The sequence below is a fragment of the Cannabis sativa genome, chromosome X (assembly GCF_029168945.1).
Source record: "Cannabis sativa cultivar Pink pepper isolate KNU-18-1 chromosome X, ASM2916894v1, whole genome shotgun sequence".
NCBI classification, from domain to species: domain Eukaryota; kingdom Viridiplantae; phylum Streptophyta; class Magnoliopsida; order Rosales; family Cannabaceae; genus Cannabis; species Cannabis sativa.
Genome location: NC_083610.1, coordinates 54,706,187 through 54,730,816, shown reverse-complemented (window position 1 = coordinate 54,730,816; position 24,630 = coordinate 54,706,187). Strand labels below are relative to the sequence as shown.

At 30.0% G+C, this 24,630-nt stretch overlaps 2 protein-coding genes across 3 annotated transcripts; one reads left to right on the top strand and one right to left on the bottom strand.

The window, feature by feature from the left end:
• The first annotated feature begins 11,781 nt into the window (after positions 1 to 11,781).
• On the top strand, positions 11,782 to 15,629 carry LOC115725385 (transport inhibitor response 1-like protein). 2 transcript variants are annotated; one of them, XR_004013393.2, is made up of 4 exons: positions 11,851 to 13,002; positions 13,444 to 13,945; positions 14,028 to 14,894; positions 14,972 to 15,629. XR_004013393.2 is itself a non-coding variant. In XM_030654898.2 (3 exons), exons 1-3 carry the CDS (start codon positions 12,383 to 12,385, stop codon positions 14,799 to 14,801), a joined length of 1,896 nt encoding a protein of 631 aa, XP_030510758.1. In that variant the 5' UTR covers positions 11,782 to 12,382; the 3' UTR covers positions 14,802 to 15,629. The 2 variants fall into 2 exon arrangements, 1 of the variants encoding a protein (XP_030510758.1); XM_030654898.2 differs by having other exon boundaries at positions 11,782 to 13,002; positions 14,028 to 15,629.
• Positions 15,630 to 21,806: 6,177 nt separating this feature from the next.
• LOC115702701 (replication protein A 70 kDa DNA-binding subunit B-like) lies at positions 21,807 to 23,929 on the bottom strand. Its single transcript, XM_061106539.1, has 7 exons — positions 23,649 to 23,929; positions 23,069 to 23,510; positions 22,822 to 22,952; positions 22,666 to 22,744; positions 22,458 to 22,602; positions 22,209 to 22,375; positions 21,807 to 22,122 (listed from the first exon to the last, which is right to left on the bottom strand). Exons 2-7 carry the CDS (start codon positions 23,140 to 23,142, stop codon positions 21,945 to 21,947), a joined length of 774 nt encoding a protein of 257 aa, XP_060962522.1. The 5' UTR covers positions 23,143 to 23,510; positions 23,649 to 23,929; the 3' UTR covers positions 21,807 to 21,944.
• Positions 23,930 to 24,630: the final 701 nt, after the last annotated feature.

The following is a 24,630-nucleotide window of genomic DNA, read 5'->3' as shown; positions in this document are numbered from 1 at the left end:
CTTTGCTAATGTCCTGGAAAGAACATAACACTTACTCCAAGTGTAAATACACATCATCGCTGATTATCACATTAGTGTAAATCCAAAACACTGATGAAACAGGGACTTAGTCTTTTGATTCATATGATCACAATCACATTCCACTGTGTTGACGATACTGTAACTGTGAATAAACATATGATCTGGATTTAACTGATTTTGTGTGTGTGAATGTAATAAACATACTAAACCATTAGCATGTAAAATTCATGCAAACATTAATCACTTCAAATTTCTTATATTGATAACTAATCAGATTGTAAAGAGTTTTATTTAGGGCATAAAACCCAACAAACTCCCACTTGCACTAACATAAAACAAAGTGTGCAAATAGGTCAATCTGATGTCTTGATCTTCAGATCAAGTGTAGTATATTTGAATCCACCCAAACTTCTGGAAACTAGTTCATAAATACACTTATGAAACATCATTTACTATATGCTTTACTCATCAAGGGATACTGAAATCTTTACTGTTTTAAAGTACATCTGAATAAACAGAAGACATATCTCTCATATTTTAAAATATGAAATTGAGATAACACAGTGTAGATTTTTTCTTCAGCAATATAACTTTCTTAGTATTTTCGAATTTACAAAGTTATAATTCTTCTCTGGTAGAGCTTGAATTATTATAGAATAACTCCTCCACCCCCAAAGTAAGCACCATCTCATGAATTTCGAAATGAGTTGGTGAGATACAAGGACAACTGATACACAGTTCCTTAATATCTAACATATAGATCACTTTCATAAATCTTTCTTGAATATCTTCTAATGTTCCCTATTTGATTACATCTCAGATAGCTCCCACTCAATAGCAGATGTCTGGTTAAACAATCAAGATCAAGGATTTATATTGATAATAGCTAAGTCATTATATTACTTCCATGTTTAAAGAAAATATGTGTTACATAGGGAATTGTGGAATAGACTCCACCCCTAAGTATATACAGATTATGATCCACCCCTAAAGGTTGTAAAGATCATGCTTCTCTAAGTGTGATAGAGTTTATGTGGAGTTGAATACTATCCAGAGTTCATTAGATATAAAAGATCGTTGAACTGCATAGTTTTCTTAACTTTTCTCCACCCCTATCAGATCAAAAGATCATTTTATTAAACAAATTCTTAATAATTGTATTAGAATTAACAATTATGAATAAACATAGAAATAATTTCTAGTGTTTATTTAATATAACTCTATGAAGAGTTGTAAATATTATAGAATTTGCATCAATAATAAAAACACTTACACATACAAACATATAAATATAATGTGGTAATTGTTGATGAAGATTAAATAAATGAAGCTCAATCTCATAAATTACAATGGCTTTTGAATTCGAAAATTAAAGGAAACTTTATTAATAATAATAATAAAAAATTGCAACAATATGAGAATAACAGGGATAAATATCCCTAACGAAAATTTGAAATCCAAATTGTCTTTAAACTAAAACAATTAATTCAAAAATAAGATAGAAGAGCTTCATCTTCATCTGGACGATTTCACCCTTGGTCCAGCTTTCCGATCCAACTCATCTGAGTTCAAGTAGCTTGGCCTATAAGAAGAAGAAAACAAATAAACAAAATTAGTCCAGAATCATAAATCCAATTGGATAATAATTCACTAAAACTCTTAAAGTTTATAAATAGAAATACCTTGTTTCTTTGCAAGAAGTTTAGGACACCGGGGTTTCCAATGACCTTTTTCATTGCAGTAGAAACACTTTCCTTTGAGTGTAGCATCACCAGAAGCAGCAGCCTTTTTGTTTTTCATGGCTTTTGCACGCTTCTTGGTGTTCTTCCACTTCTTCTTCGATTTGGGTTTCGAAGCAAAGGCAACATTTGCTTCAGGTTTTATCGTCCCATTACCATTCCCAGGATTGTGAGGTTTACTCCCTTTCTTCTTGGGTCCTCCAATCAAATTTTCATAAGTTTGAAGGTCATTGACTAACTCATGAAAGTCTATTTCCTTCTTATTCATGACATAATTTGATGTGTATGGTAGAAATGCTGGAGTCAGGCTATTCAAGATAAGGCTTACTTGAGTAGCGCTGTCCATTTCAGCACCATGATCCTGGGCTTCTTGGAAATAACTTGCCATGAGGAGAACATGGTCATGCACGTTTTGATGAGGTTCCATCCGTGCATTGATGTACTTCTTACTCGCGTCAAAGCGAGACTGAAGTGATGCCTTACCGAATAGCTCATTTAACTTCGTCATGACTTCAGCAGCCTTTTCGGTTTTAGAAAACTGAGTTTTGAGGGTGTCTACCATGCTGGAAAGCATAAAGTATAGAGCTTTGTCATTTGCTTTCTGCCAACGTTCATACTTTTCTTTCACAGCTTTGGATGCATTATCCCCAGGCACTTCAGGTGACGGCTCAGTTAAAACAAACAAGGCACTTTCTCCTATGAGAGCAATATTAATGTTCTCATTCCATTTAGGAAAGTTAGATCCATTCAGCTTATTTTCAGTCAACATTGATAACATGAGATTCATTATGATAATATAGGATACTACAAAATAATAGAAATCAACAAATAGAAATTAATAATGGTTTAACACAAAATCAATTCAGAAATTATAAGCACATAGCATGTAGGAATGATATGAGAAAATACTTAAAAAAAATTCAATCCTAAATAATTTCCAAGGTTTTTCAACAAACTGATATCAGTATCCCGTTTAGGCGAGAGTCAAAGTTACCATCCATTGAATAGAGTTGTCAACTCATCTAAAATGTTAAACATTCTAGTAACCTTTTATTCGATCAAGATTGGAATCCAGCGCTGTCCCGTTTAGGCGAGAGTCAAGGCTATTCTATCTTATGAGCTACTACCATTGTTTCGCAATTTGCAAGTCAAATATGGTCGCCACCATTAGGGTGATCCATACCATATAAAACACTTACAAACTACTTATCTTTCGAGATTAAACGGTGTGAAATTGGTAATGAACGTTCCTCCATTAGAGAGGATTACTCACTAAAACAAACGCGATGTAAAACCAACAATGGAGATCGAATATCTTAATAATAATAAAGCTCATTCTTTAAAATGTATTTTCTTTATTATTTTAATAAATATATTCATTGAATTCGAATTTAGAATTAAAAATTCAAAAATTAAGAATTTAATATAATATTTATAAAATTATACTTAGATGGTGATTGAAATAAAATTAATTATTTCCATCGTAGTAGTAATTTTAAATATAAATATTAAGGAAATTAATTTAAGTTGTATTAATTTAAATTAATTAGCAACTTAAAAATTTCCATAAGAATATATTTATTGTTTTCGAAAAGTAAAGTATAAAACCATACAAATTTTCGAAAATACTAATAAATACTTAGAAAAAATACTTCAAGCAAAAATATCACCTATCTAGATTTTCTTTGACTAGTTAATTCAATTTCTAATAATATATTTTAATTCATTTATTTTAAATTAATCAATTAAATGAAAAAATCATTGATTTAAGTTGGTCCAAGAATTAATTAAAATAAATGATTAATTTACAACTCAATCTATTTTTCAAGATAAATTCAAAAATATTGCATAATTAAAATGCAATTTTCGAAATTGATTAATAAAATAAAAATATATTTTGAAAATTATTTAAATTTAAGTTGAAAAATTAAATTTCAACCTAAAAATAATTTTCTATCTAATTAAGTGTCATGAAAAATAAATATTTAAGTATCATGATGAAAATCAACTTAGATATTTAAATTTTTTAATTTAATTAAATGTATTAAATTCAAGAAATAAATAATTAAGTGTACAGAAGGCTTAATTATTAATTTCTAGTTTAATACTAGGAAAAATATACTTAAATAAAATTGTACCAAAATTAATTATTTAAATAATTAATTTCACAATGTATAATATTTTCCTATTTAAATATTAGAAATAATAAGTAGTCTAGAAATAACTATCTAGAAAATATCTTATTTGACTAAGTATCTTTTCAACAAAAATTTGAAAAATATCTAATTTAAGTTGTTTAGAAAAAAAATCTAAAACTTAAATAATTTCAAATTTAAATTTAATTAAATATCAAAAATTAAGTTATAACCACTTAATTTGAAAAAATATTCCATTTTAAGTTTAAAACTAACTTAAAAAATATCTTAAGAATCTTTAATAACTAATGTGTAGGATTCCTCAACTTAATTTAAAATTTAAATAAAATATTCAAATTTAAGTTAGATAAGAAAAATCAGTTGATACAACTAATTTATAACTTAAATAGGAATATTTAATTAAATAAGTTCCAGAAAGAATCTAGTTAGTTAAAATTCTTTATTTAATTAAATACAAGAAAAATACAAATAGTTTTGTCTAGAAATAATATCTAAAACTAAAGGTGTTTTTTTTTTTAAATTAACTTTAAAATATTAAAATGAAAATAAATTTTCATATATTTTAAAAGTTAATCATGTTGCTAATTCAATTTTATTAGGTCAAACTAATATAATTAACCTAGTACAGTTATTCAAATCAGGCAAATGGGCCGTCACAATTGGGGTAGTTCATGTGAGGGGGTGCTGGGTTCAGTATGTCGTACCCACTTCTATGGCTCTCAACTCTCACACAAGGCCCAAAAGAGAGGAATTTAACCTTAAAATAAATAACTGTTATTAATTGAATAGGTCCAAAAACTAAATGGACCTAAATAAAATCTATCATGGTGTGACATTTTATTTAGCAACAACCTATATGCATCTATATAATAAAATAAACATATAGGCTCACACAGGCACACACTTGGATGGACCCTATCATGTTGCTAGGTCATACACAGATGAAAGAAAATTGTAAAATTTACCTGTTACAAATTATTAACTTGACCAAGGGAGCCATGAGTTAAAATCAGATCATTGGATCTGTCAACAAGTTAACCATGGCTATTTGCAATCAAGTAATAATAGGTTTTGAAAACTTACAAACAAGCTAAAACACATACTCATGCAACAAGGTTAGCTGGATAGTTGGATGTAGGATTTATTTAATTTTAAATAATTAAATTTCGAAAAATTAAATAATTAAATAAATAAATAAAATTAATATTAAGTTTTTCGGAAAAATAAAATAAAAAAAATATTAATTTATTTTCGAAAATAAAATAATATAAATTAATTAATTTCAAAATTATTTAAAATAAATATTTAAAATTAAACCTACAATTTTGAAAAATTAGGTTTCAACTAACCTAAATATCATTTCAAAATTTGCTAACTACTTTTAAAAATTAAATGTTATTTTATAAAATAAAAATTAAAAAAGATAAATTAAATATCTTTTTCAGATTTTAAATTTAATTTAAATAAATAAAATAACAAAATTTAAAAGTTAGCAAAATATCTTACATCTATTTAAAATTTCACGATTATAGTTATCTTATTTTAAATTTAAATAAGGTCAAATTACTTAAAAAAATTTAATATCTAACCTTAAATTTAAAAATAAGATAGATAATTAAGCAAAAAAGATAGATATTTACTAATTTCAAATTCAAATTACACTAATATCATTAATTAAATTAAAAAAATATTAAATAATTTAATTATGATAATTAGAATTAAAATAGGAATTGTAAATGTCTAAATACAAAACTACACAAAAAATCGGAACTTAAATCCATGAAAAAGCATGAAAAAACAAAGAAAAACGAAAAAATTGCGAGCTGTACGGACGGTATGCGTTGCATACACGTCCGCGCGCGCAACTTGGGAGCAGGGCCGAGAAACCTCGGCAGAAGGGGAGACTTGCAGCATATCCGCGCGCGTAGGGGGCTTCAGACAGGCGCTGGGCGTGAATCTTGTCTGAATGCACTCTGTCCGCGCGCGTGGGTGAGTGCTGCTGCCCTATCTTTTTTCGAATCTTCAAAAAATCATAACTAATTCAAATTAAATCGAAATTGAGTTCTGTAAAAAAGTAACTTGCTTAATTTTTTCCATACTGTCCAATAAAAATAATTCCAAAAACAAAATTTCAATTATTTTTCACGAAAATTCATAAACATCAATCAATCATCATATAACACTCAATACAACATGAAACCATCCAAATAACAAATAATTGTTTTAAAGTCTAAATTTCTTGCAAGCAAATCAATTACCATGGCTGTGATACCAGTTGTTGGATATTATTTTACCAGGATCTTAGATCTACTCACAAGTATGTTGTTTAACACCCTAAATATGAACTTTCTAAAACGATAAAATAAACACATATAAAGTTAAGAAAACCTTACATTGATGCAGCGGAATTAATGTCTCCTTCCACTGAGATCTCTAACCCTTGTATCCTTTCTGTCGCAGAGTATAATCAAGATCTGAGCCCGAATGTCCTTCTCTTTGAGTTTGATCCTTCACAGTCTTCCAATCTATGATTGAGTTACTGCTTGTTGTGTGTGGGCACTCACTCTTTCACTAGGGTCGAAATTTAGAAGAAGAAAAGAGAAGAGAGGGGTTCGTCCAAGGTATAGAAAAAGGGAAGGTTCAGTTTTTCTGAAGAGAGAAATTTCTATCAGAAGATGTTATGAAAACTTGTGATTTGACTGAGCCATCACTTTCTATTTATAGGGAACTACTAGGTTTAGGTTAGGAATTATTTGGCATTAAAATAATGAAAATATCAATTTAAAAAAGTCAAACAAGTGGCCGGCCATGGTGTAGATAATGGGCCCCACTTGATTTTGCAATTTTAACAAATTTTATTTCTATTTTCTCAAAAACGCAAATTTTCCAATTCTAACCATTTAAATGCCAAAACTAATTATTTAATAACTAAAATAGATTATTAAATAATATTGTCATTTAATTTAATTATTAACTAGACATATAAAGTCCATTAATAAATAAATAAACCTAGAATCTCTTTTCTTTACAATTTCACCCCTGCTTAGTGAAAATTCACAAATTAGACATAGTCTAACTTTAGAATTATAATTGACTAATCACGAATCAATTATTGAGTCTTACAAGCAGAATGTTCTCAACTAGAATGGGGACCATGGATCTATAAGCTGAGCTTCCAATAAGTGAACCGAATTTACCAAGTAAATTCCTACTTATTAATTCTTCGTTGAATCCACTCTTAGAACTTAGAATTGCACTCTCAGACTTATATAGAGCATATTATATGTTTCACGATATAGATATGCTATCTCATTTAACCATTGTTATAATCTTATTGTGATCAAAGATCCTCTATATAGATAATTTACATCGAGATGGGATAATTTTACCGTTCTCACCCCTCAATGTATTTTGCCCCTTAAAACACTTAGCTACCTGTAAATGATGTTTAGTGATCTAAGAATTAGTCACTTAAACAAGAGCTCATCCATTTACTTCTATTTAGCTAAGCTCGTAGGGAATCATCACTTGACTTCTATACACCAGTAGAAGCTATAGATTCCATATTTATGTTCAGCACTCCCACTCAATCATACTATCATGTTCCCAAAATATACGTATCACCCTGACCCAAAAGTAGGCTTAACTAATAAATCAAAGAACATGAATAGCATTCCTGAGTTGAGCCTAAGCATATCAGGATTTAGATTCTTTTAATCTTAAGATCAACTACTGATATTGACTTGGAAAAATATATAACGGTAAGTTTGTAATATCTTAACTTAGTTGCAATATCGGTCCAGTCTAATGTATACTACATACATTCGAAACTAGTATACTTTGCTAATGTCCTGGAAAGAACATAACACTTACTCCAAGTGTAAGTACACATCATCGCTGATTATCACATTAGTGTAAATCCAAAACACTGATGAAACAGGGACTTAGTCTTTTGATTCATATGATCACAATCACATTTCACTGTGTTGACGATACTGTAACTGTGAATAAACATATGATCTGGATTTAACTGATTTTGTGTGTGTGAATGTAATAAACATACAAACCATTAGCATGTAAAATTCATGCAAACATTAATCACTTCAAATTTCTTATATTGATAACTAATCAGATTGTAAAGAATTTTATTTAGGGCATAAAACCCAACATTTTCCTTGGCAAACATCGGGTGCACGTATTCTAAAGGCAGCAAAAGCAGGAGAAAAAGGAAAAGACAAAAAGAGAGGGGGACATAAGTTTGAAAACCGTGTCACACTCTTAACAGCCCCTAAGCAAAAAAGTGTTTGCAAAATAAAAAATAAAAGAAGTAGCATAACACGGATGAAAAGATACGCCATCCGACGACCTTCACAAAAATCATTCTACCGTAGAAATCAAATACGGCTCTACCAAAAACTCTGCCCTAACATGCAAATGAATAAAAAAAACAAAATGTACCCAGAAAACTTACATAAAGGTAAGGAATTGGAAGTTGATGATGATCAACGGTGGAATGCGGACTGGCAACGATGAAGAAATAATAGTAAGAAATCTATGGTTTCTGAAATTTTCTCAGAGTTTCTTGGGTTGAAATGGCGAGATAGTGAAAATAACCCAATGAAGAGAAAATGCTGGCTTTTATAGACCAGAAGGGGTGCAAGGCAGCTAAGTTTCAGACACCATCGTACGGTGGGAATCGTAATCGATTCGCATTCTACGAATCCAACGGGTGAGATTAATGGGTGCCAGGGGCGGTTGAAAACGTTTGAGTACTCTTCTGATACACGGGTTAAATGCGCCGGTTTCTCAATGGACGGGAAGCGAATCGTTGCCTGTAAAAGGAAATAAATATTAATGATGACCATCATAAATACAGCTCACGCGCTTAAAGCATGGGCCATTAGATCAGCAAGCAAATTGGAGGCATCAAACAAGCGTCATTCACCCTTAGCTATACGAGGCTTGAAGAGTAAATGTTGCCTTTGATTTTTCCCAAAATACGTGAACGCGGATGAAGATGACATGCGGATCTGAAAGAACCATCGCTCACGAAAATAAATTAAGTCTTGAATAAGAGGAACACCACAGGGAAGGTGCCTCCTAGAGAAGGGCATAAGACACATCTTTACCCTCTGGGAGGCTAGGGCCATGATAAGGCATGTCTGGGAGGTAAAGAGATTACTTGAACAATCACTTCGCATTTAATAGCGCATGGGGGAAGACGTATTGGAACTTCCATAAAATACGTGACAGATGGCGTAAACCCCTTTTTTTTTATGTCGATTACACAACAATCGATGAGTCTAGTGACAGCTACTTTATGAGGAATCACATCAGTCAAGAGGGGATAAAAAATTATATTCACCTAACTCCTAAGATACCTGCGGTGTAGGTCATGTATTTCCTATTTTGTATCTGATGGGAATATGTGCCCCTATGAAGCTAACACAAAAAGACAAGTGATCCATTCCTAGGGATCCCCCCAGAAAAACACCATAAATACCCCACAAACAGATGAAAAAGGGGTCGATCGATTTTATTTAAGGAATCGAAGAGAGAAAATAGGAGAGAAATCCACCAAGAACATTCTCTGTAATAAATTCTCTCATAAATACAAAAGACTCATGGACTAAGGCTCATTAATGCCACAACCACGTAAAAATCTCCTGCATTAAACTTTCTACAGCCCTTCTCATACATTATTTAATTGGTTGCCGAAAATCTCGGTCAACACTAAGTAATAAGCTTATACACTTAGCTTATTTTGTAACAATTTTGATATATTTCTAAAATAAATATATGGCTATCACATAGTACTTAAAATTTAATAGAACAACCAACATCACAAGTTACTCTATATTTTTTAGAATTAATTACATCTCAGCATGTAAATATCAAATTGTTTAGGGAATTGTTGTTGTTGGTTATCTAAAACATCATATGAGTTACATTAAAAAAAAAAATAACATCAATGTATCTTAAACAATAAAATAACATAATACAGTTTGAAAATATAAAAAAGAAACAAAAAAGTTTCTTTTAATATTAGTTGTCTTTTTTTTGGAGACAGAAAAACATATGTTTCTCACATATTAAAATGGTTATTTTATTATTTATATATGTATAAAATTCTAAAATAAATTTTTTAATGGAAAAATAATCAATTGATATCTTATTCACATCAAAAGTAACTAGAATGTTACTTTTTTCAAAACTCCCAAAAAGCGAAAATTTCTTAAAACAAAAATTTCTAATTTTTTCCATTTTCGTTATTTTTTTTTTTGAAATTCAGTATGTATGCTGACGTGACACAACAGTATTTGTGCAAATAATTTTCTTAAAAATATTTTTGTAAATAAAATCATTTTTAAGTATAATATCCAAAAAAAACCCCTAAAAAATGTCTAACAATGACAATTTTTTATATTTTTTTATTATTATTTTGTCATTTTAATACCAAAAGTGTAAAAAATGATGTAGAAAAAAATATATTATTTTTCAAGTGATTTAGATGTTTATGACCCCTTGAAAATTACCACTATTTGAGATGTTTTAAGGGTGTATACGTAGACTTCTCCTATAGTTTTATATCCATTTTCATTGGAGCGTGCCCTTTACTTTTCTTTTAAAAGCGTCAATCATGAGCCTCTTTCTCTACTACTCTTGTATGTTTGTTTATTTAGAGACCTTCTTGAATTCATCCTATTTATTTTAACTAAATATACAGAACAACCACGAAACCTTACTACTTTACCATTTTTACCGATTTAGTTATGAATTACATAATAGTCTCTAATCATTTGAGCTAAAGATCTCAAATACAACCCATTTTTACCATTGTGGGTTTTATTGAAATATTTTCGAATTTATACTTATCCATCAAAATTTTAAAGTGAAATTTCTAAATTCATCAAATTTATTTAGGAGTCACTGTTTTAAAAAAAATACTTTGTGTGCATAATCGTATAAAAAAATCATAATCTTACCACTTAATCGCATATAGTACATGGGGTTGGAAAATACACTGTCTTCACAATTTATTTATGAAAAAAAAAAATGATTTAGCAGTTCTAAAGGTTTTGAGGACAAATCTATATCAATAATGTGTTAGTGTGGAAAACTTAAAAAGTGAACTTACTTCTAGTAGTAATAATTTACAATTCACGATCAAGAAAACAATCAGTAAAATAAAATTACTCCCTTAAAAAAAGAAGAAAAAGTCAGTTGAAAATTTTAGGCCAAATGGTTCTTAGAACAAAAAGAAAAATAAAAAATCACCTTTTAAAATATGTAAAAAGTAAGGAAAAATTGTTTCCCCAATTATCACTTTCACTATCATTAAGGAATAAAAGTCATACTCTTGTGAGAAGTGTTAAGATCTTCCATTCCATATTAGTTTTTACCTTTACATATATTTTTAAAAATTATAGACAAATTGGTTCCAATTAGGTTTATTAGTATTAGCTACAATAGGCAAACAATTTCGCCTTGTAATGGAGGCATATTATTGAGTTGAATTACCTATAAATAGAAGAAGATTATGACACAATAATGATAGTGCAAAAATAGTTGATTATTAAGTTATCACAAAAAAAAAAAAAAATAGTTGATAATTATGGATTTGATGTCCAAAGGATAACTATTTATTCCTCCCTTTTATCTTTAAACAAATAAAAAGTAAAAGAGGGTGAGGGAGTAACTGTACTTTCAACTTTTGGGCCAAGACAAGAGATTTTTGTTTGTACACAATATACAATGAAAGAGAAAAAAGAAAAGAAGCCAAATATGCCTAAACCTTTATAATGAATAATACAGATGCTTCTTTACCTTATAATAATATTGGATTCATTGAATTCATGTAACACCTACATAGTATCAACTTTGCCTTGTTCAATAGTATTTGAAAGAGTAATAATTTGGAGACGCATATTTTTTAAATAATATAATTTTAGTCATAGTCTAAATTCTGGAAAATAATGAGAGATAAGTATTTTTAATTTTTACATTTACAAAAAAACAAGTTAATTCAGAAACCCATAACTTTTTGCATTAAAAAAATATTAGTAAATAAATAAATAAAAAAGGCAAGCTGGTAAAGGATAAAAAATAAACCCCGCAAATAATGGAAGAGGAGTGTGGAGAGCCATTGGATGTTGCAGATGAGAGAGAGAAGAGCATGGAGAATCCCAATGCTTACAGACAGAGCAGAGCTTGTACTGTACAGTCTCTCTTATGAGTTAAACTGACCTCAAACCTCAAGCCCTTCTTCCTCCCTTACCTCATTTACCCCTTATTCCCCAATCTGAACTCTCAACTTCACTCTCATCATACTGAGTAGAACCCAAATCCCATTTGCTCCCAAAAGCCCCATAATAACTGTGATCTGAAGCACAAGAGGAGAGATTCCATTCGATTATTAGATCAAAACCCAGATCACAGAATCTTGGATTTAGAGAGAGAAAGCGTATGATAGAGGACCCATCAACCCAAATGTCCGAGGATGACGATCGATCTCCACCGTTGGATCCCGGATGCCCGGAGAGCATGACGGAGTCCTCGACCAAGACCCGGAACTGTTCTGGGATATCTGGGTCTGGGTCCGGGTCGACTTCGGTGGAGATACAGGCGCCATACCCGGACCAGGTACTGGAGAACGTTCTGGAAAACGTCTTGTGTTTCCTTACGTCTCGGCGGGACCGGAGTGCCGCCTCATTGGTATGCAAGTCGTGGTACCGGGCGGAGGCACTTACCCGATCGGAGCTCTACATCGGAAACTGCTATGCTGTCTCGCCACGACGCGCCACTGCTCGGTTCACTAAGATTCGGTCCGTGGCGATCAAGGGAAAACCTAGGTTCGCCGACTTTAATCTCATGCCGCGCGATTGGGGGGCCTACTTCTCGCCCTGGGTCGCGTTCATGGCCAAAGCTTACCCCTGGCTGGAGAAGGTTTATCTCAAGCGCATGACCATCACTGACCAGGATCTCGCTTACCTTGCTAAGTCCTTCCCCGGATTCAAGGAGCTCGTTCTCGTGTGCTGCGAGGGTTTTGGGACTTGTGGCCTCGGCGTGGTCGCCAGTTCTTGCAGGTACGTCATGTCATTCTGGATCATATATTTCTCTGTGAATTTTATTTTAATAATATATATTGTTGCAGAGAGCTTTTAATTGAAATTTCATGCTACTTTTGTCCATGTGAGATGCTTGTATAATGTTCATGGTAATGTGTATTAGACTTTTATTAGTTCATTGGTAAAGAGTTTAACGCTTTTTTTGTGGGTTTTTCTTGATCTGGTGAATGTGCAAGAAGAAAGTTTAGATCTGTTTTGATTTTATTATTGGTGGAGTTCTTTGATAGCTTCTGTGATCTGTGCCTTTTTACAACCCTAAAACAGTATCTTTTTAGTTCAGCACTTTAGCTTGAATATATCTATCTCAATGGGATGGTCTAAAATGGATGGATTGTGAAATTACAATGGAGAACCAAATGACGAGCTGAATGTGACAAGCTGATACATATATTTTTGCAGACAACTGAGAGTGCTTGATCTGATTGAATGTGAGCTTAACGACGATGAAGAAGATTTTATAGATTGTTTTCCAGAGAGCCATACCTGTCTCGAATCTCTGATTTTCGACTGTGTAGATTGCATGGTAAATTTTGAGGCGTTGGAGGCTCTGGTGGTTAGGTCTCCACAATTGAAGAAACTTAGGCTGAACCAGTCTCTTTCTATTGGGCAACTATACCGCATAATGATCCGAGCTCCACAACTCACACATCTAGGGACGGGGTCATTTGGCACATCTGATGGCATGATGCAGGGTGAACAGGAACCAGACTATGTCTCTGCTTTTGCGGCTTGCAAATCCTTAGTTTGTCTTTCAGGTTTCAGGGAAATCATGCCAGAGTTCTTACCTGCAATCTACCCAGTCTGTGCTAATCTCACTTCTCTGAATTTCAGCTATGCAAATATCAATGCCGAGCAACTAAAACCAGTTATAAGCCGCTGCATCAAGCTTCAAACTTTATGGGTATGTGCCAGAAGCTCTGTGATGTTTTAGTGACATTGTGAAAAGATTTGGCTTTTAAGAAACTAACGTTTCCTCAATGCAGGTTCTTGATACAATATGTGATGAAGGGCTACAGGCAGTTGCCGCAGCTTGTAAAGAACTTCGAGAACTAAGGGTTTTCCCTTTTGATGCTAATGAGGATATTGAGGGACCTGTTTCTGAGGTTGGTTTGCAAGCAATTTCTGAAGGTTGTAGGAAACTGCAATCTATTTTGTACTTCTGTCAGCGCATGACTAATGCAGCTGTGGTGGCCATGTCAAAGAACTGTCCTGATCTGCTTGTATTTCGTCTCTGTATAATGGGAAGACTCCGACCAGATCATGTGACAGGTCAACCAATGGATGAAGGGTTTGGAGCTATTGTTATGAACTGTAAGAAGCTGACTCGACTTGCTGTATCTGGATTACTGACTGATCGAGCTTTCAGTTATATTGGAGAATATGGGAAATTAGTTCGAACCCTCTCTGTTGCTTTTGCGGGGGATAGTGATAATGGGCTGAAATATGTGCTAGAGGGCTGTCCTAAACTGCAAAAGCTTGAGATCAGAGATAGCCCATTTGGAGATGCAGCACTGCGCTCTGGCTTGCATCATTATTACAACATGAGATTTCTCTGGATGTCTTCATGTAGGCTAACCCGTCAGGGTTGTAGAGAGATTGCTCAAGAAATGCCTCGGCTGGTAGTTGAAGTTATGAGAGATGAACTAATGACTGCTGTCAGCGATGATGAACCAGGTGATAATGTTCAAATTTTATACATGTATCGATCTCTTGAAGGACCAAGGGATGATACTCCTGAGTTTGTTGATATCCTCTAAGAGTTTGGCTACAAGAAGTTGGTTCAAGTTTCCCTATGGTGAATTGCGAAGAAATTAGGGAACTTTTCCTGTGGGAAAGGTCAAATGCTGCAGGTGACTTTTGTATAAGCCTGCTGCAAGTGGTTCCTGCAATTACAAAAAATGAGCTAACAATTTCTGTTCCTGAACAGGATTTTTGCAGTGACATTCACGGGGTAAGTAAAGTAGCATGGCATCGAAAAGAGCACTTTAGAAATATCACTTTTTCCTCAATGTTTTTGTTCTCTTCCTGATGACTCAGAGAAGGGGCAAATGTTGAGGGTGTATGGTATTATTGGATCATCCACTGTTGTATTGTAAGCTTCTTAATTTTTCACCTTTCTATTTTGCTTTCATATTCATTTGATCATAAGCAACGGCTGCTAGAAGAGAAGGGAGGGTGGTTGTTACCACCAGCTTAGAAGGTTGATAAAGCTGCAACAATTTCCGCAGATCTTGTTGTTCATCATTAAGTTAAGAAATGGAGAGATTGATCTTGGAGTGGAGGTCGAGAATGGTCTTTAGTCATAGAGTTCTCTTCTGCACCACAGGTAGAGAAGTGAAAGCTGGTGTCAACTCTTTAAAGGAACATAGTTCGTCTATTTTGATTCAAATGATAGTTTAAGTTGTAGCCGGTGAGAACTAAATGCGCAGACTGATTAATCTTCGTTTCTCTCTAAGTGTTTGTTCTTTTCAGATGTGTTGTTTTGGCACCTGACTTTTAAATTTATTATTATTATTATTATTGTTAGAACAATGTGATATGGGTAATAAATGCCAAAATATGCATGGACCATATATTCCCATATACTTAGTGGGACATTCTCTCTCTCCCTGATCAAAACTGATAGTGAGGTTCATTAATGAAGTATTGTAAGTGTTCGAAGAAAGTACATACACCTCACAGGAACACTCTTAAACGTGTGAGTTTCCAATCTCCCTAACGCATGAGAAATTCTTGCCGCATTCTCTCTCGTATCATCTCTTATCAGTTGTGAACACGCGCAGTGTACTGGATTTTAGGGTTTTGTTTTTTTTTTTTTAAACTTGGATGATGAACGCTACTACTACTATTATTATTTTCTATTTATCTAAAGCTGGACTGTATTATTGAGTGATCTGATTCTGATTTGTATTTATATGTGTGTACTTATGTATTTTCGGAGTAGGTGGGGCCTTTTCGTTTGGATGATTTGTCACACCCCTGTGATTGCGTTTTGAATCAGCCAAGCCCACTGGTCTCTCTCTCATTATTAGTAGAGAAAAATCCACATCACTTGTTTGTTGGTATTCGATATGGCAATGGCAATGTTAAGGGTGGGGGTGGGGGTGGGGCGGTAAGATCAAACGTATCATCAAAGCGGGATATGACTTTCTTTTGAGTCAGTGATGGGATTGGGAGGCAAGGAAAGCCTTTGGCTTTACTTTCTTTTTTTGCTCTTATGGAGATAATTTCTAAGTAAAGAAGTAACTCAACATCTTGATGACCATTGGAAATTTCCCTCCTTTTCCTAACCCTCCCGTCTTTATACTCTCATGAATCATGAAAGGACTTCCATTGAGTGTCTTTCTTGTTGTGTTGCTTTGCATGGAGGGCCTGCAGCTGAGGATAAGAGATTCATGTTTTCCAACAGAAACAATGAAAACAACTTTCTTTTTCCTTTTCCTTTTAATTTTCCTTCATGTACTTTTGCTTGCCTTGGCTTATCCATATTGTTTATAGTGGAGGTAACAGTCTCATGGATGACCGTTACCGCAGAATACCCTTATGTAAACACATCCATATATATGCATAGTGATTAATACCTACATTTACTATTATTATTATTATTATCTAATTTGTTTTTGTTTGAGCCAACATTTTTCTTCTTCTATATTTATTTAAATTTAAATAAATTATAAAAAGGATAACGACCTTACGTAAGAACGAGGAGCTGCTGTAGCTCTCAATCCCAGTCGTCCAATACGTTAAACGATCCAGCTGAGTTGACGGAGCTATTCTCACCTACTGCACTAATAAGTGCATCTATTAATTCCTTTCTTTAATCACTCTCTTTCTTACATATATATATATATATATATATATATATATATATATATATTTAGGTGAATGTACGTGTACCACGTATTGCTAGTTTTATTTAAGATTTTGGTATTTTTAAGATTTTGAATGTATTTTATTTTTAAAGATTACAAATTTTTTGTTTGAAAAAATTAAATATTTACATTTGAAATATTATTTAATAATGTATTAAAAATAATATTAGTGTAATTATAAAATTGTAAATAAATTTATTATTGGAGTAGTAGATTATTCTATTTAGTTCTTTTTTTAACATAGCATTGTAATGTAAGTTTATATTTATAAATATTCTGTAAAGTGTTAATATTATATGAACATCTCCATTTATAAAGCTAAAAAGTGGGTCAATGATAGAAGTGGTATATCTGCAATCACACAAAGATAGAAGTGGTATTTCTGCTTCCTATGCTTATCCAGAGAAAATATTAGATAACGTAATGTTAACTTTAATATATAAAGATTTTTCTTTTTTAAAAAATAAATAAAAAAAATATTAATATTCTCCCAAAATAGGTTTGTTAGAGAGATATGTGGGTAAAATGATTTTTTTCATTTAAAAAAAGATTATTAATATTTAAAAGATTGTTTAATTTTTTGGGTTTAATTATTGAGTTTATTTGTTAACGGGAGATTAAACCTAATCGTTAAATTTAACAGAATATTCTTTTTATTTTTAAGAATATTCTGTTAAACCAAGAATTGCCGTTAGATAGGCACTTTTAATATATAAAGATATATATATATACTAGCAAAAAATTACGTGCGAGGCACGTATACTAAATTTTATGTTAGTTTTTTTCTACGTTATTAAAAAGTGATACAATTAAAAATAAAAAATATATATATATATTATTAGTTATTAGGTTCAACATCATTACCCGGTGTTCATTTTTAAGAAAAAAAATATATATATTTATGAAATAATAATTTGTTGCAACGGGTGTACAGGAAAAATTCGGAAAATATAGCATTTATTAGTAGAGTATTGACAATTTCAACAGTAAATTAACTGATTGTATACTTTTTTATCTGCTAACATTAAGTATTTGATATTTGAGTGGTGAACTCTTATTTGTCCGCTTTTCAAATTTTTCTAACACTCTCATTTTATTCTTCCAACTTTCTGTAGTTGGAGTGATGTTCTTAATTGTTGTATATAGTGTAGTCATTTATTCACCTGTTTTCAAATAAAAGAATAGATATACAAAATAAAATATATAATTAAGCTCATATTAAAATCAATCTCACCTTTCAATATAGTGAAAGGATTTTAAATTGATTCATTCTAATAACTGTGACAGACCTAACGAATAATAATATTATGTTACCTAATAACAAAATAGGAATCTACCAAACAACATTATCAAAATTTATTCCAAGTATAATTATATAAATCTATTACTCATTGAAGTCTATTAGAAACTGTAAAAAGCTCACAATACAAAATTTCACATCAAAAATCTAAAAATGATCAACTATGTAGCAGCAATGATAATACAATAACCAAAATTGCCTAGTCATATACAGTTTTAATTAAAACTTAAAAGAGTGGCATTATTCATTCAAGTTTCGACTAAGTGTTTATGAGTTTGAGTTATAATATTGTGTCTTGTGTTTATGTCCAAATAATATTGTGTGTGTCTGGCTAATCTAGTGGAGAAGATTGAAGTTTTGATTCTCAATAAATAGAATGAATATAAGTGTATACTTTGTAGTAGGTCATTATTGTGTCATTTTTAAGTTAATGTGTCAACTTGAAAACAATTCATTTAATAAACGGAATAGAGGAGTCAATCTGAAAATATTTTTCTACCTTAATAAGTAGAGCTATAGAAAACAAACTTGGTAACTTTTTGAGTGTTAAAAAATTGTAAATGGTTATAAATTTAGAGTAAGTAACTTGTGTGTGGCAGCTGGTTAAAGAAGCCAAAATTGAGGTTATGTATATGCTGACAACTCAGGTTCACATTTCATGTTTTGTAAGACTATACTCTCTTCCCTGGCCTATTAACAAAAATTTAACGTACACATAACACATGAATATGATTTTCTGCCCGAAACCAAGAGATGATTAGAAAGTAAAAGCACCGCTAGAACTTTCCTTTGTTTGAAGTAATAATATAATAACTAATATCTTTTATTACATATTAATAATTAATTCAAGATGAACTTTCAAAAGTATTTTTGAAATATCGTGGGATATATAAATGCAATACTTTTGTATAATAGCATGTAGCATGTTGTCTTCATTAGTATTTTTCAAATTTTAATATGAAAATTAAAATTATAAAATATAGCTTAAGAAATTATAACTAAGGTTATAAACTGGTAAACATTATGTTGGAGGCTGGGATTTTTGCTCTAGAGAGAAAAATTTGTTAGATTAAATTTTGGTAGGATTATTTATCTAAAATTAATCAATTATAATAATTAACGTTCTCTAATCAGAATATTCTGTCAAGTATTAGAATATTCTGTTAATATTTTGACAGAAAAATAAATAATAATATTAAACCAAGAATTCTGTTACACAGTCACATTTTATATAAAAAAAAGATAATATTTTTAAAAAAAGTCAGTCAATAATTTCTCATAAACCAAAATTTGTTTATATAGCCACATTTTATATATTCAGATTTAGATGTGGAGGCAAACAATTATAACCTGATCGAGCCAAAAAAACAAATAGAAAAATTATTTAGCAATATATATATATAATATATAAAGCAAAAACCCAATTGTATTTTTTTAGATTTAATGAGATTTATTTTATTTATTTCATTATATAAAGTAACCCATGAATTTCTCATAAACTATATTATTTTTATTAATAAACCATTTTATTTTTAATATAAATAAAAAGTCATCCATGAATTTCTCATAAACCAAGAATTCTGTTATATAAGCACACTTTAGGTAGAAAATAGATATAACAATCAATTTTATAGATTATAATAATTATTATTGATATTTATTTTAAAATCTATAGAATAATTGTTTTAATAATAGTCTACATATATAACCATACCTATTATTTAATGTAGTTAATATATTAATAATAATATGCTATATTAATTAATTTAAAAACTTAGTCATACATATATAATGTGAAAATATATACATATTCTAAAATAATTCTTAAGATAATTTGAAAAAAAATAAAAGTTATATATTTTTTGAAAAATATCTTAAGTATAGTTTACATTTAAATTTAATTTAATTTTTTATTATCATAATTTTTTAATTGAATTATTGTTTTAATTTGAAAAATAAGAATTGATTATTATTGTTTCAAAAAATATCTTAGCAGTATATGTTTTGAATTTTCATAGCTTCACTAAATTCATGCTCAAATTTTTTTTTTCTTCATTTTGAATTTTGTTGCTAAACTTGAAAATAAGATTTTACTTAAATTGTATTGAGCTTTGTTGTCAAAATCTTCATAACTAAGTATAAATTTCAGAGGTCAAGGTAATTATTTTACCATACTCAATGAGTAACTTAAAGTATAATAATTAGTTTAATAAGACAAAAAATTACGAAAAAAATAGAACCAGATAGTACCAACAATTAGCCAATATATGAAATTGAATATAAACTCTACCTTAAGAAAATATCAGATATATATATATATTACCACTTTATAATTAGCACATAAAAAATATAAAATAAAATTAGCACAAAATTATAGAAACAAATAAACTATGTATTGCTTAGGGAGAATGGAGATTTCATGAATAGTACTAAATATAATCATTATAAATATAAGGATTAGATTAATGAAGAATAACTATACATGGAAAGAAAGTATATATATAACTCAAAATTTGAGATTTCCACACAAATTATAATTGATTCACTAAATAAATGTCTTCTTTATAACATTTGTAACAATTTTTCTTATTCTTTATTGTATTTTCAACAAAATACAACCTCAAGCATCTCGAACCCAATGTTATCATCACTGAAATTTGCAATAAATTAATAAAAATTATAAATACAAATATAATTCAAAGAGATAGGAGATGAAGAGATAAAGAGAAAAGAAAGAATACTTATACTATTTGTACTCGCTCTTTACTCACACATTGATCTTCTATCGACCTCAAGTACATTGTTGCAAGAAAGCCACTACCACACTATCACTGAGATTAGTCAAGTCAAATATAAATTAAATATGTAAGATATTTATGGGGAACAATAAAAGATTAATCAGTGAGAGTAAAATATATGTCATTATATAATATATATACTTGAGACATTTAAATTCAGTTAAAAGTATAAGATTAAAGAAAACAAACACCAGATACTTAAATATCAGTTCAAATATTAATGAGATTGGTTTTATTATTATTTTATTATATATAAATAATATTTTATTATTTTATTAAATAAAAATAAAAAGTCACCCATAAATTTCTCATAAACCAAGAATTTTAGTTATATAGGCACACTTTATATAGAATAGATATATATATATTAAATTATTATTTTTTTTTTAGAATAATTTGCAGCATAAATAATTAAGTTTAACTTCCAGTTACAAATAAATATTTAAGTTTAATTTTTAGCAGTAAGAGTACTCAAGTTATAATTTTAGAACTTATGTAGGTACCTAGTTAAGTAAATTGTCGAGTGACAATTTCTAATTGGTCTAAGTCATTAAATTTTTATTATTTAAAAAAAATTAGTTCAAATATACTAATGAAAAAATAACAAGTGGATTTAATGGCTTAATATTTAACGGTTAGGTACCTACAGAGTTCTAGAAATATAATTTAGGTATTATTAGCGCCAAAAATTAAACTTAAGTATTTATTTACAACTGAAAATTAAACTTAAGTATTTATACCGCAAATTATTCTTTTCTTTAATATATATATATATATTTATATATACTAGTAAAAAACTACGTGCGAGGCACGTATACTAAATTTTATGCTAGGTTTTTTCTATGTTATTTGAAAGTGAGATTATTATTAAATACTGAATGCAATATATTAGTGTTTAAGAAAGCTTAATGATTTAAATATGTTCTTAAGTTAATCCAAAAATAAACTAAAAATATTATAGTGTTTAAGAAAGCTTAGTGTTTGCAATATATTAGTATATTTCATTAGTTGAGCAGCATTATACGAAAATATTTTTTCCACAATATCTGCGAACATGACAGTAGATAGGCTCTTTGTATTGTCATCAAGTTCAACATATGCTATAGCACTGTAAAATGCATAATAAGATTGTTAGTATATTTTTTTTTTATTTTAACTTAATTTCAATAACATCATATGTTTTTTGTAATATACCGTGGTGTAGGAAATCCTTCTTGGCCGCATGTTGGCTTGTCACATATGATTTTTTCATTGCAATTGTATAAATCTATTTTTTTATGACATGCGTCACATGACATGTAATAAAAATTCTGGAGAGTATCAGTTATTTTTATTGCCGCCTCAATCCAAAAATATTTTTTCTACATCCAAATCAAATGGTGTTAATAATAGTAAGATATTGAAACGAAAGTTTTATAAAGTAAATATTATAGTAGTTTTTACCTCATTCAGTTGCAGATTTTTCGTCAACTCTGAAATTTGGATGTTAGTCACTATTTCGTGTAATCCAACAAAAGATTTTGGAGAAGATTCATATGTCAAGCAGTTTGCTATTGCGTTTTTAATTTCTGTTTCGTTACTCTCCGCCCTTAAAATAGAGTAAGTATTATTATAAATATAGTATACAAAAATTTGATTTTATGAGTATTACCATTCCTTCAGTGCTTCTGCCTCTGGGAGTTGAGGATTGATTTTGAAGGTACTCGTGTCGCGTGACGATAGAGACAACCCTAAATCAAAATGTATGTGTTAATTGAATTTTTGAATTTTTGCTTTTAAATATCAGTAGTTTAATTAATGCAATAACCTCTCTTGGTTTGAACAATTAGTTTTGATCCCAATATTATGGGTCTGTCTTCGATTACTTCTGCTATTTGTAAGCATTCATCGTGGACTTTATGCCCCCACATCGTCAAACATACTGGTTTGAAGCTACAACTTTGTAAAGAAAAAAAAATGTATTAGCATAAATTTTGTTAAATAGTATTTAATATATCGCAATAAAAATGAACACAAGGGTGTATTTATAGTGGTAGATTAAATGTATAGTTTACCTTTCATCAATTAAATATATCTCTTGAATTGTATGTAGTTCATAGGGAGTGTTGACTTCTTTTGGTGGGTTCATTTTGAGAGCAATAGCCAAAATATCTAATAAATTGAAATATTAAATAGTTAGTCAATGAGGAATATATATTTATGAAAATTAAATTGTAAATACCTATTGGTTTGCTGAATTCTTTAGGTGTATGCAGGTTGCTAAACAGAATGAAATCATAGTTTGGTGCTGATACCTGGTTGTCTTCTGTTTGGATTTCTTCGATTTCTGTTCTTGAGTTCACTGTCCAAGAATATTTGTAGTCTTGCTTTTTATCGAAAGGTGGGGCTGTTTTTTTTTACATAGGCGTTGCTGATGTAGTAAGTGTGGAACACTTCCAAAGTGTTTTCTCTAGCATCAATTTCAGTGTCAAATATTACTGCTTCAACATCATTACCCTGTGTTCATATTTAAGGAAAAAAATATATTTATGAAATAATAATCTGTTGCAGCGTGTTTATAGTCAGAATTCGGAAAATATAGCATTTATTAGTAGAGTATTGACAATTTCAATGTTAAATAAACTAATTGTATACCTTTTTATCTGCTAACATAAGCTTTTGATATTTGAGTGGTGAACTCTTGCTTGTCTGCTTTCCAGATTTTTCTAACACTCTCATTTCAATCTTCCAACTTTCTGTAGTTGGAGTGATGTCCTTAATTGTTGTGTATATTGTAGCCATTTATTCACCTGTTTTCAAATAAAACAATAGATAGACAAAATAAAAAATATAGTAATGACTACGTAATCAATAAAAAGAGTCATAAAATGTAATCAATATCTTATTAATTTTAATAATGCTGATTATCAATTAATATCTAAGATTAATAATTCAATTTTAAATCATTAATAATAACAATGACTAAATATCTAAAAAAATATATAGAGAATATATAAAGAATCATGTAAAGAAACATCAATTAAAATATAATGAAAGGGAAGTGAGAAGTAGATTTGACTTAATTTTATTAGGCTAGAAGGGAACTAATTAAGGCTAAAGTTTCACATTAATAAAAGAAACAGAAATTATAGAGATACATTAAAAAAAAATTGATTAACAATTAATTAATTATAAAACAAAATATGTAGTGAATCAATAAATGTGAACTCAGACTAAATAAATGTGAAAACACAATTTAAGGTATTGTTATATTTAGTTTTTGTTTTAGGTAATGTATTTCTGTTTTAGGTAATGTATTTTTGTAGAACCAATACAATTTAAAGTATTGTGTATTTGTAATACCAATACAATTTATACAAATTAGATAACCTTTTCTTTTTCTCTTCGAAAACAATACGAAGAAAAAGAAGCAAATTAATGATTTTCCTTTCATTTATTTATTTTTTTTATACTTGTCTCTATAGAAGTCGTAATATGAACCGAGCTGTTAGTTTTGATATATATACCTAATCTTTCTATTCTATGGCATATTAAGATTTTTTTTATTTTTTTGTTCTTTATTTTTCTTTTTGGGTTAAATATTTGAAAAATATTAAGTGTGAAAATATCTTGAATT